General features: G+C 37.6%; 1 protein-coding gene across 6 annotated transcripts in view; it reads left to right on the top strand.

Moving 5' to 3' along the window:
* LOC138187539 (protein amalgam) overlaps window positions 1–18,675 on the top strand; it is a 263,392-nt gene that overhangs the window by 214,547 nt on the left and 30,170 nt on the right. For 5 of the 6 annotated variants that reach the window (XM_069128461.1, XM_069128457.1, XM_069128458.1 and 2 more), the window contains 3 exons: window positions 6,308–6,518; window positions 6,887–6,998; window positions 8,155–8,337. In XM_069128461.1, coding sequence (XP_068984562.1) covers window positions 6,308–6,518; window positions 6,887–6,998; window positions 8,155–8,337 — 506 coding nt within the window. The remainder of the gene's footprint in view (window positions 1–6,307; window positions 6,519–6,886; window positions 6,999–8,154; window positions 8,338–18,675) is intronic. The other variant, XM_069128462.1, reaches the window with a different exon arrangement.

Below are 18,675 nucleotides of genomic sequence, written 5' to 3'. Positions count from 1 at the left end.
TATTCTGGATAATCATTATAAACTTAAGGTATTAAATAAGACAGATATGATTCGTGTTAAGCTTTATATTATATTACTATAGTTATTGGAAATTGGAAATACTTTAGTCGTGATACTGAAAGAGACGACTATTCGATTATTAAAATCATACTTTCGTCGAGACGGAAACTTCTGCGAATATATCGGAGAGTAAAGCCGAACGATAGCAACACGTACGAGAAAAAGTTGTTCAGAGTGTCGTGACTTTGACAACATATTTCACGATATATTTCAAGATCATTGAAACCGATGAAGTCGTGTGAATAATTAATAATGAAATAATAATCGATAATTTGTAAATAATTATCAAATTCGTTTCTTCTTGCAAAATCTTTGAATCGAATGCACGCCAAATGTAAGTAATCGAAAATTCGCAGGTGCAAAGACTCGCGATACGAGTATTCGCATTAGGCTATTCTTTGAATTAGACTTTTAATCGAAGATTTTGTTACATCCACCAGCGCCAATGCCTACAACCGATTAGAAATGTCGGTCGAAATTCGTATGACCTACGATTTGCACGATAATTCTTTCGGGTAATATGCTACAATTATACGGCTAATACAACGATGATCGAGCGATTAAACAGTTTAGTTCGACGAAAGATATTTTAACGTGTAAGTTACGTTAGAAAGTAAGAAGAGCGTTTGTAGAAAGGTTTAATGATCTGAAATGTATATCAGAAAAAGCCGGTTTACGATCATGGTACAAGCAGAACGTAGCAAACTAAGAAACTAGCTTTTTCGAATATGATATGGAATATGATATAATTGTAAATACTTGGCCCGTGTTTACGCGAGACAAAGGATCACGCACCCTATCCACGGTCATCTTAATGGAAAGTACTTTGATGGTTAAAGTGCATGGGTCAGCGTCGAGTAGTGACATTACTCGTTATCGACGTTATTCATGCATCACCGCATGACGCACAGGAACCCGTCAGAATCCAATCACCGATCGTAATCGACGATAAATCAGATTTCCCTTCGCTTCGACCCCACTTCAACCAGCGAGCCGCGTGCACGGTGGTGTACGGTTCTCTATCTGCGCGAAACCAGGCGTTTATATTCGCAGGCGTAAAATCAACCTAGCTACGTAACAGTAACACTCCGTGTATTGTTGTTTGGCGCGACAGCTTCGCGCCATTAGTTGTTTCAAACAGTGCTCAGAACTCGCTAAAAACCGATGAACAGGGCAATATACATGGATCACTTTTCCTCCAGGGATTATTATTGACGGACTATTTGTTATTTTCGTAAACGGGTCGCGATAGGAACGTAATGGAAAAACAGCTACGTTGCGTGAGAATATAAATTGAAAGTTCCAAATTAAACGCGCTTATCGAAGCCTTCGTTTCGTGACAAATTGATTTCGAAAATTCGCATACTAACTTGATTGCGAATCAAAACATATTGCGATCTTGCGAGTTTACCTATACGATCTGTGTAGTAACTGTAAATTGGATTAACACGTTCGTCGCTAACTGGAAAATTTTGCGTGTTGCGCGTCAGCGGTGCTTGCACGCGTGACAGCGGTCGTGTTAAATGGAATGTAGAAGCTGGAATGAGAACGCGAAGGTGCCACTGTTCGAAACTGTCGTTCGGTTTTCCGTGTCGTGGAACTTGGCAAGAGAGAGAGCGACCGCCGCATGTGCGTGCCATAAATTAGGTCCTTCTAGCTAAGTATGTACGTACTTAAGTACATACTATGTATCACGAGCCAGGCGGATCGACTGCTTGGCGAACGGGACGCAGAGGATGGGTATTTCTCATACAGTCGTCAACGAGCGCAAACGTCCAAACAACATATATATATATATATATGTCGGAGATGAAAGAACACCGGAGCCTTTGGAATTTTGGATAATCCTGCAACATTGTAATCTAGATTTTATCATAGCTGTAATTAAGCAATTGTTGGCATTCAATGTGATTGTAATTGTTCGAGATTTGTGATATCGAGATTGGGCTCGAGGTGACAACTGGTCGTCGAACGTAGCCACGGTCACAGGATGGACGTTTTGCCTGACAGAGGTGTGGAGTGGTTGTATGGTTCTCCCTAGAAATGTGGTTGTGGCGCCATACGGCCTCAAGAACGGGCCTAGTCACATGGGTTTGTACCTCGGAGGTGTCGATATAATGGGACACATGTTGTATTAATAATCAAACTCCAGGCAGAAACTGCTTAGCAACGGCGATTGGAACTTTCTCGATGCTTCCAATGAGTGTATAACAAATAAATGCAATCGTACAGCGAGGAAAATTTCCATAATTTTATTATTCGTGCGATCGCCTTGGAGAGTGACACATCGAGCAGTTTATACCGGGCGTCTCAGCAATCGTATTTTGTGCCTAAAATTATTCTACGCATAGTAAAGAGTTATCCCGTTGACCGTGGATTCGTTTGAACCCAAGAACATTGTTAATAGCGTTCATTAAACTCATTATTCGTTAAACTTATTATTCGTAAAACATATTATTCGTTAATCTTATTATTCGTTAAACTTATTATTCGTTAATCTTATTAATCGTTAAACTTATTGTTCGTCAAACTTGTTATTCGTTAAACTCAATATTCATTATACTTTGTAAAAGTCTTGTATATACGTGTAAATATAATCTCTGCTTCTAAATTCTAATGTTAACCCGACATATATATACCATATATGTACAGTGTGTCCGATTTATATCGAATGACTTAAAAATCTAGAAGAACGCCAACGATACGAAAAAACGTTTGAGAGAAAAATTGAGCAACACGAAGGCGGAAATATCATACTCTTGCGTAGTTGATGTTGCGGTGACTCTGAAACCTTCTATAAAAGTAATTTTTAAATGGATACCTCCATTTTTCATTGCATACTTTGGCAGCTGACGTTCTGACGTTTTCAAAACGCGATCAACAAACTTGTGTTTTTTGCACCATTCGCTGACAAATTTTTAAATTCCACGGAACAGTACGAGGTACGTATTACGCCAAAGGGAGCGTTCGGAGCGGACCATTTTTTGGAAACATTAGAAAACTGCAATCTTGTGTTTCGACAATGCCGTATCAGTAGCAGCATTATGAAAAACATTTTTATGTGTCTCCGTGGTGTACATCGGATAACGTTAATGCCGGTAACGCGTTGAATTTTAATGTTCATATCTCGATAATGGGTGTTGCAAAAGACACGAGCTCGCAGACTTTTTAAAACGTTGAATATTAGTTAGAAAAATATGCAACGAACAAACGGAGGCATCCGTTCAAAAATTTTAGCGTGTCTTTTACAGCAGAGCGAGATCAAATACACAAGAGCATAGTATATCCTTCTCGATATCGTGCAATTTTTGTCCCCAACATTTATTTGTATCTGCCATGTTTTCCAAAATATTTTTTCCAAAATATGTTCACCTTATATACACAGTGCTGATATAATTATACCGCTTCGTTCCGATGACAGACCACTGATCATGGATGTATTTCGATATATTGAGTTATACGGACATATAATTTACCGCGCAGTTATAAAGACGTCGGATACGCAATACACATTTTTCCTGTGGTAGTTTTCCGTAACAATCCCGATCCTAAGGATCCTAAACCAATCCTTATTGTACGATAAGTACATCTCCAAAATTGTTCTTCGTTCGCAATCGATACTCTAGAGTAGACTATAGTATCGTAGTATACGGTACACATATAATATACATATTGCGCGTTTGCAATAAAATTAGAATTCCAATATTTTCGTATTATTATCCAAGCGATGAATGTAAAGTTATCAAGAGATATTTATTACTTCTCGGAAATTGTATAACGTTTCCCTATTCTGATCTATTCAAGCTTGCTTATGTAAAGTTGTTACGTTTCGGATTATAAAGTTTGTACAGTAAACAAAGTATATTTACCTGCGCTTGCCTGCAGGCAAAAGTGTTTCATTTTAGATTATAAAGTTACACAGTAGTGCCTGTCAGTAAGTAAAGGTGTTTCATCTGAGATTATAAAGTTATACAATGAACAAAGTATAATGACAGTAGTGTTCGTGTTGGTTAACGAGTTAAAAGCTCGCATAACGTCGATTCTTAATAGATACGTGCGTTAATTTTACGAGGAATTTATTTCGCCAACCTGAAAGGTAAAGAATAAAAGGATCGTGCGTGTAACGAAATAAAGGAGAAACAAAGCGTAACGTTATATAAAATAACGCCGCAGTTTTTGTCACTTCGTCGCTATGTATGTACCATATGCATATGTGGTTAGTTTGAAACTCAATAATGTACGAAAGATTTTTCTACGTTGATCATAGTACGTGGTACCTATACCTTTCAATTATCGATATTCTCGTTGAGAGTAATCATAAATGGAAATGTCGAGATGCGCCATGTTCTCTGGAAAATCAGAATAGCATGAACGGTCAAGGGCGATTTCAATGAAACATGATTTTCCAATTATCTACAAATGAAATTAATTCGCAATGTATTTTAAATGAGAATGGAATTGGACAAATGAATAATTATTCGATCTAAATTATCGTATAATTCCCTTTGTTACCAGCCTGCTTTCTAATATTTTTATATGGACTCTAATTTTCTGGTTTGTCGAATAATTAAAGGATATTTAAATTCCTACACATTTTCAAATCTAAATCCGCTGTTCTCGAAAGTTGGGTTAAGAATTCGCGTGGTAGTAGGTAACAGGTACTCGGGTTTCATTTAACTGAAAACAAAGGAAAAGGATTTTTCCTTGGCCTCAAACTGCGAGTTTCCAACATATCTCTGGCTTTTGTTGGCGAGCTGGATACGTTCGTTTAAAAATATGCTTGGTTTTACCGCTCTCACAAGGATACCGTTGCTTGTCATGCAGCATTAAAAATAGGATAGAAGTCTTACCTCGACGTGATAAAAAATACTAGACTTACGTTATAATAAAGCTCGAAGTTATGCTTTCTTTTGTACCGTAACTTAATAATTGCATTGTAATTACTAACTAACTTATTCAACTTCTGGTTATCCTTATTATATCTAGGTTATCCTTATTACAAAGATACATACCCGATATCTTTTTATATTTTTTTTCATCCTATGTATGTACGACGATATACGACGTGATAAAAAAGTCCGAGATATAACGAAATCGACGAGAAGGGACGATAAAGCAATTTTCTTTGAAAATCTTCCAATGATTCTATAATTGCTTTTAATATACATGTATATATTATATTAAAATAAGGAAGAGGAATAACAAAAAAGTTTATTTTGTTCGGTTGGAAGGAAGTTTAAAAATGAAGTGAAGGGAAAGAAAAGGATTTTCAAATTGCGTTTCAGGAGAAAATATCGTGAAGGAAAGGCTGTTTACGCTTTCTTATCATTAATTTCGACGGTGACAAAACAAACACACCGTAGGACGGTAACGCAGTGTATTTCTGCATTGTTCTCAGGCAACACGTAACAACCGCTGTCTTGCTACAATTAATTTTCCCCAACGACATTCGAGGTATCAATTCTCCGTTTTCAACACGAAGAATAAACGTTTCGCCGATAAGCCATCTATTTTCCAGGGTTGCCGCGTGTTCCCTGTTCTAATTATATTTGACCGAAAGTTAAATTGAACCGTGAAAAATTTTTTTGTCGTGAAAAATTACCGGCTCAGCGTCCGTTCTTGGATAATTGAGTTCGATAGAAGCTGATAGCGTGGACAAAGATTATCGCGGATCGGTTAAATGTTTTCGCGTCGGAAGCTTTGTCCAAAGTTGATCCCTGTCCTATCTTTGTCTCGTTATCCGCCTCTTTCTCTCTTTTTTTCTCTCTCTCTCTCTGGTTGATTTTTTTCGTCCTCGGCGACAAAATGCGATTTCGCACGATTGAATGTAATACGAAATTTGGCGGACAAAGCGCATCGAATCTGCGAAAGATTTTCTCGATAATTCCGCGCTGAATTTACCAATGCGTACAATCATAAATTCTATTTCTGTTCCGTTTCGCTTCATCCGATAAATATTAAGTTCGTTTTTGTAGAATTATTCGAGCGTAACAGTAAAAGATTATGAGAATTTATCGTCACTGGTACATCCCAATCACGATTAATTTATCGTTTCACGAAATTTACTCGTCCCTTGCTTTTCAGTTCTGTAATTGCTCCACTAACGCCTTTTTCCTCCCACAAATCGATATCCATATGGATTCGAAATTCCAAAAATGCTACGAAATGCAACGATTTTCGTGGCTGCCGTAACATCTGCCAGAATTCCAAACGAGTCACGTAAAGATCGTTCTTGGTTCGTTTGCAGGTTTCGTGGATCAGGAAACGAGATCTGCACATTCTCACCGTAGGAATCTTAACCTACACGAACGACCAGCGTTTCCAGTCGTTACACAGAGACGGATCTGACGAATGGACCTTGAGGATTAGTTCACCGCAAGTTCGCGATAGCGGAACATACGAGTGTCAGGTTTCAACCGAATCGAAAATCAGCCAAGCTTTTAACTTGAGCGTCGTAGGTTAGTACACGCTTGACACATATTCCGCATTTGTAGCGAATAAATTCTCTTATTGATTAAGGGAACGCGACAAAGTTACTTCGATAAACCTTCCTCCGTACACGTTATTCTTGTAATTGGCACAATAACTGGTTATTACGTTGTCGTTACGTTAAAAGGAAGTTTCAGTTTGAACGCGGCAAGTGTATGTCAATGCCGGTAGAATCGCATATTAATATTTCATACGAACGCTTTGTCGTTTATTTCCCGAAGGATCGACGAACGAATAAAATGGTAGTTTAACGTGTTGCCGACAATATCACGACGTAATACGCTTACAAGCTGTTTGAAAATGCAGCGATCTAACGTCGATTTGATTATGTTGTTAGTGTCGAAGGCAAAGATCAACGGTAACTCGGAGCTGTACATCAAGAGCGGAAGCGACATCAATCTGACCTGCATAGTATTGCAGACACCTGAGCCGCCGTCATTCATTTATTGGTAAGTTTAATTGGACTTTCGCGAATTCGATTTACTCGGGAACATAAATGCCGTGAATTCGCACGATGGCGTCGCGTCGCCGCGTAACACGAACGAACATTCGTGAATAAGGGCCCATCATGATTCATCGAGACGGTTCTCGATTACATGCTAAAATGAACGTAGAACACCGCTGATGCTGATTGGCAGATGGAAAATCGTCGTTGAATCGGAATTGCTTCCTTTCTTCTCGTTGCTTTCTCTGTTGATTGAACGGTTGAATGATCGAACTGTGAAAAGTTCATTGTTTGATAAAGAATGGTGAAGCAAAGGAGGCCGAAAGTGGATCAAGGATTACAAACTTCAGTGTAAATTTAGAGCGCTTTAATTACCGATTTCATTTCGAAAGAGGGCGTTTTGTAATATTCCTAGCTTTTTCTTTTTTTTTTTTTTTTATTTTATTTCGTTACATTTGCCTATTCTTCTATTTTTTCCTCGCTGCATTGATTTTTCAAGTTCACTGTATTCGTTGTCGCGTTTTATCAGCATTTATTAATATCAGTAACGCGCAGAGATGAGAGAACTACGCGTACGATGGGAATAAAATGAGAAAATTCGGTTTTATTTTGATCCAAGTTCCAATTTATACGTTGCTTCGTATCTGTTTTATTTCAAAACCAAACGTATATGTACATATATGTATGTATTATCGTGTTGCTAGAATGTAATGCGTTCCACTTAAATGATCGCGCATCTTTTAAAAGAGAAATTTTCAGGAAACGCACTGCCAGTAACGCCGCATAATTACAAAATTAATATGCAGTTTACTCACTGTGAAATTTATTATAGTATAATATTACCATGAATTTCCAACGATTATTTTCGATATACATATATTACGCTAAAACAAATTGCCTTTCCATATAATAATATTTATAATGGAATTCACGACTAACAAAGTATTACCTTTCCTCATAAATCGTCGAATTACGAGATTACGTAATCGAAAGCTAAATAAATTTCATACGTTCTTACGATGTAATTATTGGAATCTTTGTATAAACCCTGGAAAATCTCTGTACGTTCACGCAATAAGAGGAAAGTTTTCTGACGTAGCTAAAGCATCGATTGACATTTTCAAACAATTTTAATTAACAGGAAGTTATTACATTTGCAGGTACAAGGGTGATCACGTGGTAAATTACAGTCAAAGGGGAGGAATCAACGTAGTCACTGAGAAGCAAACGCGAACGTCGCGTCTCTTAATATCAAAGGCGTTACCTGCTGATTCTGGAAATTACACATGTGCCCCGTCTGCGGCCGAGTCAGCCAGTGTTCTAGTCCACGTACTCAATGGTGGGTGAGTCGGAATAATAAAAATTTCCCGGAGAAATCGTTTTCATCGAACGTAAATTCTTCGGCTAACGAAACCGCTGCAGCGGTCAAATTTATAGCGAGCTTCACAAAAATCTTGAAAGATATTTTTATTCCACCTTAAATGATCATACGAAGCAATTTTTTCGAACGAATCGAATCAAAGAATGGAACGAAAGAGTAGGTGATTTACTCCGTTGTATCGAAAATACATATAGCATACGATAATTATCCTTTGGTCGAAATTAACACACGACAACGAATTACCATTAACATATCTGTAACACAGTATGTTCGAAATCGATATTGTCAAAGCTTTAAAATCCGAAAGAACGATGAAACGTTTTACGAATTATCGCGCAATACCAGTTCCCTGTATTTCGTATTATTTTTAAGCCCGGCGTTGAAACGAGCTGAACGATACATTTTTCATTTGTTTATATGTTCGTTTCGTTCGAACAAATCAAATTTTTCAAACGCGTAGTATCTCCTTGGACATTGTACGTAATACGGAGAAATATTAATTCTAACGTGATAAATTTACTTTCGAATAGGTTACGTCCTATATTTCGCGTACCGTGAATTACATTTTGTATATTGCGAAACCACATTATATTCTCGTGACACCTTTAAATGTGCCCATATCGTGATTTTCGATGAAAACGTAGAATATTACCGTGATGCTATTCGAGTAGGAATTGCGAAACGAATCCTTGAATAGCGTGGAAGCAGGACTTGGAGAACGTCATAAATTCTCGAGATGAAATCGGGCCACAGATAAACTAAACGTCGAAGGTTGTAAAAAGGGGCGGCAGAATGCAGGCGTCGGTATCATCAGCTTCTGACATCACGCGTGCTCTATAGGAGGCAATAAACTCAATACCACTGCCGTATGTCCAAAGTGGAAACCTAGCGGACCATTGTCCTTTTAGGCATTCGGAAGAATCGCGTAAATGTATAAATATACTCGCGTAGTATAGCAACAGAAACGTTTCAACAGCTTTCTGTAATAAGAGAAAAAATAAAATTGCAAGTGCCTGTTCTGTTTCGCGATATGACAATAGTACTTTTCTTTCTACGTGAGATACACACGAAGAATAAGAAGAAGTTACGAAGAGATGAAAGTGGAAACCTCGTTGTGTAATTATTATTTAGGACGATTTTTGAACGAAAATAATTCGAATAATCCTCGTCTTCTCGCAAGTACATTTTAACAAATGGTGGAACCATCGTCGCGTGAAATAGTCGATTAAATAATTTTTATCGAAAGGTTTCTCCGCTTTGTATCAGTTTTCACATTAGTAGGCTGAATGTTAGAAATGTGAAAAGTCGTAAACGAGTCAGTTGGTCAGAAGAGGGTTGGGATTCTAACGAGCGAGTTTCGCGAAGAGGATAAGAGTCTCGAGAAAGCAACGACAGAGCACCAGAATTTAACGAGAGTTCATAATTTAGAGAAGTTCTGTTATATAGCAACACACACAAAACGAAGTGCATTTCTTCAATTTTGCGTAGATAATGCAAGCAACTACTTTGCGATATGACATTCGAAAAATGTATTTGATACTTTGACCTATCCGGAATAATAATAATAATAATTATCATCATCATAATGTATCTATTGTATCCATATCCATTTTCTGTGTAAATACTGAATAAGAATTGTTGGCTTAAAAGATTCTTTTTATGGTTAGTATAATATTGTGTGTATTAGATTGTGTACACGGTGGTTATAATATCATTTATAATATTATTTCTCATGTTTCGTTATTTGGTAAAGTTTAACTAGTAAATCTCTCTCTATTCACATTGTCGTCGCTAAAAACCACATAGGTGTAGTTGATGCGACGTTAAAATCTATCTAAAAAAAAAACAGATAATATTTTACGTTTGGCAATTTAGTTTTCCAATGAATGGAAATGTAGGAAAGTGCATATTACTCGAACAGCATTGTATTATAATATAAATAATCGCTTTCTATCAATCGTTGAAAAGCTTTTGAGAAGCTTTCTCAGAGATTTGGCAAAGCCGTGATCCTCCTTTCTTCCTTTCTACTTTCCTCCTCATTTTCCACCGTCGTTTGAATATTCATAGGTTAAGAGGTTAACCAATGAACCAATTAAAAATCCGACGAATAATTTTCTTCTGCTTAAAGTCGTAGCCTGCATTTCATCTTTGTTAAAGAATCGGATGTGAAGAACGAAATCCAGTGGAGAGACGAGTCCATTAGGAACTTTTAAGAAGAGCGCTGAATTTTTTCTAAATCCTGAAACGTTCCAACTTTAATTCGGTAAAACCGTCCGTGAAAGAAGATCAATCCCACTTCGCGTTGTGCAAGTATATTGCACATGTGATATTATAGCGAATAGCCTTTTTAAAATACTAGACACGCGAATCTACTTCAGCGTACGATAACGCAGATTTATTATGCTGAAACTTTAGGCCATCTACCAAACGTAGATGTTTCATTCGTTTAGGAGCGAATTTTATGATATCGAATATTATTTAAATCTATCGTGAAAAATATTTCATCCAAATATTATTTTCTTTAGTAATCTCATAACAACGATAATCTATTTTTCATGTTTCACCGAGAACACGTAGTTTCATCAGATCAACAGTATCTATCATCTAACAATATGTATATCTGTCAAGATATCATTACGTGAAAATCTCTTCTAATTGATCGTAGAAGGTTAGGCAGAGTTGGATGTATATTTACGTTGTTTCTGGTAGCTGTACACAAATTTAAATACCAAGCGACGAAGCACGCAAACGTACAAAACATGTACACTAACGATCGCCACGTTAAAATGATCGTGTGGAGCGGTGCTAATATCTTTCCACACTTTTTCAGCTTCACTTTCGACCTGCTTTTGCCGCTGTGGAATACATTAATGCCGTTAAACAATGCGCCAGTCACGTACGTTCCCTTTAGAAACGTTTTCATCTAGGTAAAGACTGATTCACGCTGCATATCGAATAGTTGCTCTTTTTTCTCTAGAGGACGCTTATAAAAAGTACAATTCAATGGAGATTAGTGTTCTCATACGTTATGTTACATTCTTCAATACACAAGGCACAGTGGAGTATAAAGGAAATACTATAGCAACTATAGGATTCGATGCTGTGTTTATCGTTATTAATTTTCAAAATACAGTTGACAACAAAAAAAATATATAATCGAAACGTCAATACAATATGGAAACTTCAACAGTGAAAAATCCAACTCTCTCAATTGAAGAATAACGCATGGGTCTATATGGTCGACCACGAATTGTTGGAAAGGCTGTTTAGTAGAATAGTCTCATGTCACACGGCACTGTAGACTAACTCATTGGCAGATTTTATCTGAGAGAAACATCGATGTTCCGTTTTACCCACTCGTTCATTTTACACCACTCTCCTCTATATTTAGCGTTGGAGTGCATTTTATAGCAAGCGGAATATCGATGTTTCTATCGTCGCAATGTTAATCGATGAAAATAAGAAAAGTGAAGTGGAATTCGAAAAGGAAACATCAATTTTTCTTAGATTTGTTTCTTCTCCATATAGTATTTTATATATATATATGTATTACATATACGTAAGTACGTATACCGTGAAACAATCAACTATGGTTTTATAGCAATAGCAGCCGCGTGAGGATAATAGTCCTAGATAATATCTCTTGTTGCGTTTTAACGCGAATTCTCTTCGGAAAGACGCATTTCCTATCGAAACAATACCGGGGAATGGATTAAAACACGCGCGGCCAGTTAATGCGCGTAGTCGTTGCAACTTGCGAGTTGGAATTACGTCAGTTCTCTGACGTTTCATATCGTACCGCTATGTGTAACTAGTTTACAAGGTGTGTGTACAGTTTCATCCGTTCTCTGTCAAAACCTATTAACTGGCAATCTGGATCAAAATTAGGCGTTGCACACGCGTGGGAGGTTTATTTGATCCAATCAAGCGTCTCGTAGGATTTCCATTCATATCGGGTTGTTCGTACGAGTTTAATAGCGCGATAATCCACGGAATTGCGCAGAAACTATCGTGAGTTCCTAGCACTTAGCATTATCGGCTGTATATGCATTTTTGATATCTTTTAATGCCTCTATCCGCTTAGGTCTCATCCTCGATACGATGAAATGGTGGGATTTATACTAGGGCTTTCTCGATATATTTCGATGAAACCGAATCGATTCATGGCGCAACAATTGTCGATGACACGGTACGCAACACGACGTAACTCAGTTTCTTTTTACGTTGAAACATAAATCGTCTGGTTTCTTAACCCTTTCCCTTTGATTTTACTTTGCAACTTCTTTTATGCACATTTTCTTCCCCCACTCTCACCCTTCTTTACAAACTCTGCTTCTTCAGGTGCACCTTACCAACATTCCTAGGAAACACGCAGTCACGTCCATCCAAGACTTTCAGGTGTCTGCATATTTTTCTTTTACGCTTTTCGAAACTTTATCGCTCTCGCATGAAAATTCGTACGAAATTCCCGTGTTCGTTCATATATCCACAGCGTAATATTTCAGTATCGAGATGGTATTGGTGTACGTGTTTCAATGTCGCTGCTATTCGTCAAATCGTTTGCTCAAGTTCCATCTTAATTTGTACAGTTACCCAGTGCAATCTGATACTGCTGCAAGATAGATACTCAAATTTTCGACACCTATTTTCGCTTGATATAACTGGGCTTGCCTGTAGAAGACACGTTCGAAGCATCGGAGCTCAGGTTGCATCTCCTATTCTATCGTTTGCTAGTATTGTGCAAGCGAAGGCAAACGACGTTTACGTGTAGTTAATTAAATATAAAACACAATAATTTGTTTTGCATGGTTTACTCCGCGTACAAAGTAAAAGTTTAACAACGAGACGCGATCGAGAGTTGAACGTCGGGAAAAATGTGTAAATGAGATTTTCAACTATTTCGATATTCCCACTGCTCCCTGCAACATTCCCTACCGATACGTTTCACTCGCCAGAAACGTTGCGTTCAATTCTACCAGAAATGATTTCCACTCGAAGAAGAATTAATTCTCCACCTATGAATCGTTACAATGAAGTTAATTTATGGTGTATAGTATTCCGAGAGAGATTCTATGTGTAGCAGAAGAATTATTCAAATTGCTTTACACGAAAGTTTCATAGCAGATGCGATCAGGCCGTGCGTGACTCGAAGCTTTCTACGCTGACATTTTTTGCACTGTATGTGCAAGAATTATTACATTACTGGTATCCAAGCTTTTTTATATGGCCAGTAACAAGTCAGAGGCATCATATGGCTGTACTTCGTGTCCATTCAAATAGTTTTCATGCGGAAAAATCATTTACTGTTTCATGCCCTAGTAAAGAGTATTGTTACAGCTGGGATTTATTTAGCGCTGGAAACATTGAATTTCAACGCGAAACAGCACGCACCCGGCGTAACTAAAACAGGCAAATTGCGTACGTTAGTAGCATCGATAGAGTGAAAGAGTAATCCGTGTTCGTTCATCCAATTTGCCGAATTTTTGAAACCAAATTTCCGCCGCTTCGTTACAGCATGGAATTTATTATTAGAAGGACGGTCTATTTTCCGCCGTTGAAAGGTAATCGTTTAACCGTTGATAATCATTCGCTCGATAGAGGTGTTAAAATCAGCTGTTTTTTTTAGAAATCGAAGGTTAAACACAGGATAGTTGGAGCAGCAACGTGATATTCCGAATTATGTGATATACAGCGAAGTTGCCATCGAAAGTGATAAAAGCGAACAGTTCTGAAATGAGGTCACCGCGAGGGATCAAACTGATGATAGCACAGCGCAATTTAGCGTAAACTGTATTTTATCGAAGTCGATAAAATCGAATATAACCTCCAATGGAATAATACAAGCGATCAGCAGCTATTAAATAATAATTCCCCGTGAATAATTGACACGGCAATAATGCACGTCGAGGCAATGTGTAATAGATTATACAACAAACGATTGTGTACATACAATTGAATGAATCCTGATAACGGTGCGGTTAAACATTAAAAATATCATAATCGTTCTAATCTAACTTGATTGTCGTATATACCGGACGATTCGTCGTTTAATGGGTACATTCGTAGCATTCTTTGCTCTTTTATTGGAACGTTTCTAAAGCAATAATTTTGTCCAGAACGCGGATAAAAAGTGCGACGATTTCTAGATAAATCAACGAATATATACTGCTACAGATAGAATGAAGTAAAAATTTCGAATTAATCAATTTAATCCTTGACAAATGGAATAGATTTGTTAAACGTGAACTGATTGGTTCACGTTCGATGTTTGTCGAGCTTACCTTGAAATCTCCGCGAACAATACGAAATACGTTTCAACAACGAGAAATGAGACAAACAATTAAGCAGATACATTCATCATGCTGGCTGTCTGTTGGATCCTTCAAATCCGCATTTTTCAAGTTGGAATTTAATACAACGGTAGAATATGAACGTGCATTTATTATCGTATAAACATATACGCTGACATGGAAATAATAACGTGCAATTTATCAACGGAATCGCGCGCGCAACCACCCAGTAAATGTCGATACATCTGCGCGAGCTCGGTTAACTTTACAACGATTTGAAACGATGCCAAATTTTTTCAGGAATCGGCAGGCGTACCACTATAAATTACTCTGGTCTCCCGTTTCACGTGGACATCAATTATCAGTTATAGCCTCTGAATCGTGTTAAAAATATTAACTTTGCGGATGTATCGATAGCATCGCCCCAGCACGATCAAGATCATCCTGATATTATTCAAAAGTTTGTAGCAATTTTTGCCGATCGAAGTGTATCGAAAGTAAATTAGTTCAGTACAAAGGATACAGACAGTGGTACCAAAGAATGGACAGCTTGAAGTTACTTGGAAAAATTCAAGTCTGGTGCAAAATAGCGGAAATAACGTTTCAAATAAAAGTAAGTTATTTTATTATTACACGTTTCACGGTACAAACAGAAAAAAGGAGTAAAAAAGAGATAGACAAATTGGTTTTGTAGGAGTTTAACTTGGACGAACGAGGCTACTTTGCTAAATCAGTTACATGCTATGCCAAAGTTACTTTGAAGAAACGTATAAAATCCATTTTCAGACACATACATGGCACAAGCTAAATTAAAAGTACGATAATTGAAAAAGTTGGGAATTACTTCTTGGTATGCATGTGCAAATCACGAGTTAAGTTCGTTCAAGGAACACAACGGCGACTGATAAGAAACCATTTGCAAGAATTATTTATTATCGCTATCTACAACTTGAATTATATGGTAATATAAAAACAGAAATGCTATCGGATCGTCCGTGCCCTACAAACTCGGTAACCGTAAGCTTGCGTTATTTGCCTTCCCCAATGAGAAACTCGTTTTCGAATATATTTATTCGCGTTTTCAAAAATGAGGAAAGCCTTTGATCGACAGCGTTTTACGTACGAGCTCGATGAAAGCGTCAACATAGCAAAGAAAAGCCAACTTCCTATCGTATAGGTCGAACTTGATTTTTTAATACAGCAGCGTAAAAGAAGTTTCGCGGAACCGTACGAAAGGCATCGTCAAAAGTTAACGGTCTTCCATGGCGTAACGACGAGCCGAGATTTATTGTGCTCCATCCCGCAGAAAACGAAGAGCTATGAAATAGAAGAAGAGTTCTTGTTCAAATCCTGTCGTACTCCCGCTCTGGTCTCGTCGATACACCGAGAAGATTACGCTCGAGACTCAGATTCCGTTAAAAGAATAATGTTTCCTCGTTTCTCGTATTATTATTTCGAATTTACACGGGCAAATGGCATCCAATTGGAATGTTTTATCGATATCTCACGAGCACCATGGCTGTCATTTTATCGGAAATTGTACCGAAACAAATGTTAGAAAGACGTAGGTAATTGTTTCGAATTATTTGTACGAGTGTCATCATGTGATACGAAAAAAATATAGCGATACGAAATAAACAAATAATTACGATTCATAGTAATAACTAGAGTGTTCGTATCGATTGGTACGTCTCCTCCATTTATCTTCACTGAAACTGTACATCCGCAAGCTTTTCACTTTAGTTTCTCGTGTATCGGTTCTATCCTTCTACCTGCAAAGAGTGGCTACGCGTAACAAGCACAATTTTCACGGTGATTTGTGCTTAATTACCGAGCGTTTTATAGGGTCGTAGTTTAACCTCTTTTATCTTTAATCCGTTTTACATGAACTTCCAACCTCCAATTAACCGCGCAAGCGCGTTTATTGACAGTTAATAAGCCTACGACAAGCCAGGCTTAAAGTGCTGTTCATAACCACGTTATTTAGAACATATTATATGTATACATGGCGTTGTGTGTGTACCTTTGCAGATGGAAATTAACAATCCGTATGATATTTCCAAAATATTCATGTATTGTGTTGGCAACTAAGTGATTGTGGATTTTGTCATTACTACCTAATGTGGTAATATGTGTAACGAATGTCAGTCATAGACTACGTAAAATCACACACCTGCAACTTTGGATTGTTAATTAAACGTCAGGTGTAGTAGTCGAATTTGGTTCCATCGCTAATAAATCTGCTAAACGGGTCGCGATATTACCATAGGACTGTTTAAATATTAAATTTTGTCGGGATGCAATAAAGAAATCTCTGATCAAAGTTTCAAGGAAAAATGGAACATCTCGTTGAAAAGTTCGCAGCCAATTAAAATTCATAGCGTCGAAAATGCTATCTTTGAAGTAACAACAGCTTCGTCTCTCGACGGAGAAGATCAAGTTGCCCGGTAACAGGAATAAAAATCGGTCATACAAACTACACACATTTATGTACTTGTGTTTATATAAACGAAAAACATATTTCCGCGTTTGAATTGTGAAATTATGATTGCGAAAGGTGAATTCTCGAACGATCTACGTTCTTGAAATTAGTCGAAGAGACATTAGTTTACGGTAGATTTCTATTAAGTTGACGCGATCTTCGCCACATTCTCGAGGCAGTATCTGCTGGATCCTTAGCAATTACTCGACTCTCCATTTTGGGACACGAACCGTACGCGGTCGATGAATTACGGCTAAGGTGGGTCTATGCTCGATTTGCGTGAGAGATAATCGTGTCGAAAACAGGCTGGATGATAGGTCAACGTGCAGCACCGGAACGAACCATGAAAAGATTGCGAACGTATTTATGATACTAGCTCGAGCAGAGTGTAATTTAATAAAGGCGAAAGACTGCCCCCGAAACTCGTACGTTTGGCAAGTCTAATCCCCTAGCTCGGTCCGATTACGTGTCTGATGGCCTGATTAGGATGAACGCTTTATTGTTTCTTTCGTTTCATACGCGGAACGGTTATTTCTATGCAAATCATTGGATCAGTGAGAAAGCAGTTTCGATTCTCATCGTATTCGCTTTAATTAAGGTTTTCAGCCTCTGTGACTTTATTCTTATAATGGGATAGTTATTTCATTCCGATTGTTTGCTTTAGAACGATCAGGTAACTAAAGAAAAAAAAAAAGGAAAAATGAAAGTCGAAGAAACGTTGGATTCGAGTTTTCCATTTTTCGTTCGTATCGTATACGAATGGGATTAAAATTTTATTTAATTCGCTTTCAACGTGCTTACACTGAATTAGATTCTCCTGCTTTCTCCCTATTAACGATATTTACGAAGCAGAAGCAAATTAAATCGTAGTAGCCATTGCTATAGAAGGAAGATATTTAATTTTAATTTAAAAAAGGACATTTTAATTCGAGGAATTCTACGCATAATCGTTTGCGCTAGGGTATGAGCGATATATTTGAGCCAAATAAGAGGAAGTAAAGTGACTCGCAGTAACCACCAACAACGTGTCAAAACCGTTATTACACGACAAGATTAAGATCAACTGAACAAAGAAATCGAAACAGTCGCGAGCGTAATTGGAAAACTTTAACTGCCTTAACTTGCTTATCGAGCCATTTTCCAGATATCTTCGGAAGCTCGCTGGTAATTTCTTGGAGGAAAGTGTTACAGCCTTAGCATCGTAGCATAGCAAATTGCATCGTGGACGATGCAATTGCCGCTTGCTAAGTGTAATCAGAAAGGCGTTGATCGCGTCATCGCTACATTTACGTCTGACTTGAAGCTCATTTTCAAACGAAACGCTGAATGATGTTCGTTATAGGAAGTTGAATCTCACAACGAGTCGATTCAACATTGACAATTAATCGATCAATCAAACTAATAGTGTTTGCTTAACGATCTTAGGATGCTTGTATACGAACGATTAAAACGTCAACGAAGGAAAGACATTTTCTAACAACTGTTTCTCGTATAAATTTTCTCCGTATTCTTCCCTCGTCAGGAGCAG

Source organism: Bombus flavifrons, chromosome 15 (genome assembly GCF_040668555.2).
Source record: "Bombus flavifrons isolate JBK064 chromosome 15, iyBomFlav1_principal, whole genome shotgun sequence".
NCBI lineage: Eukaryota > Metazoa > Arthropoda > Insecta > Hymenoptera > Apidae > Bombus > Bombus flavifrons.
This window is presented reverse-complemented; position numbering and strand designations above follow the sequence as displayed.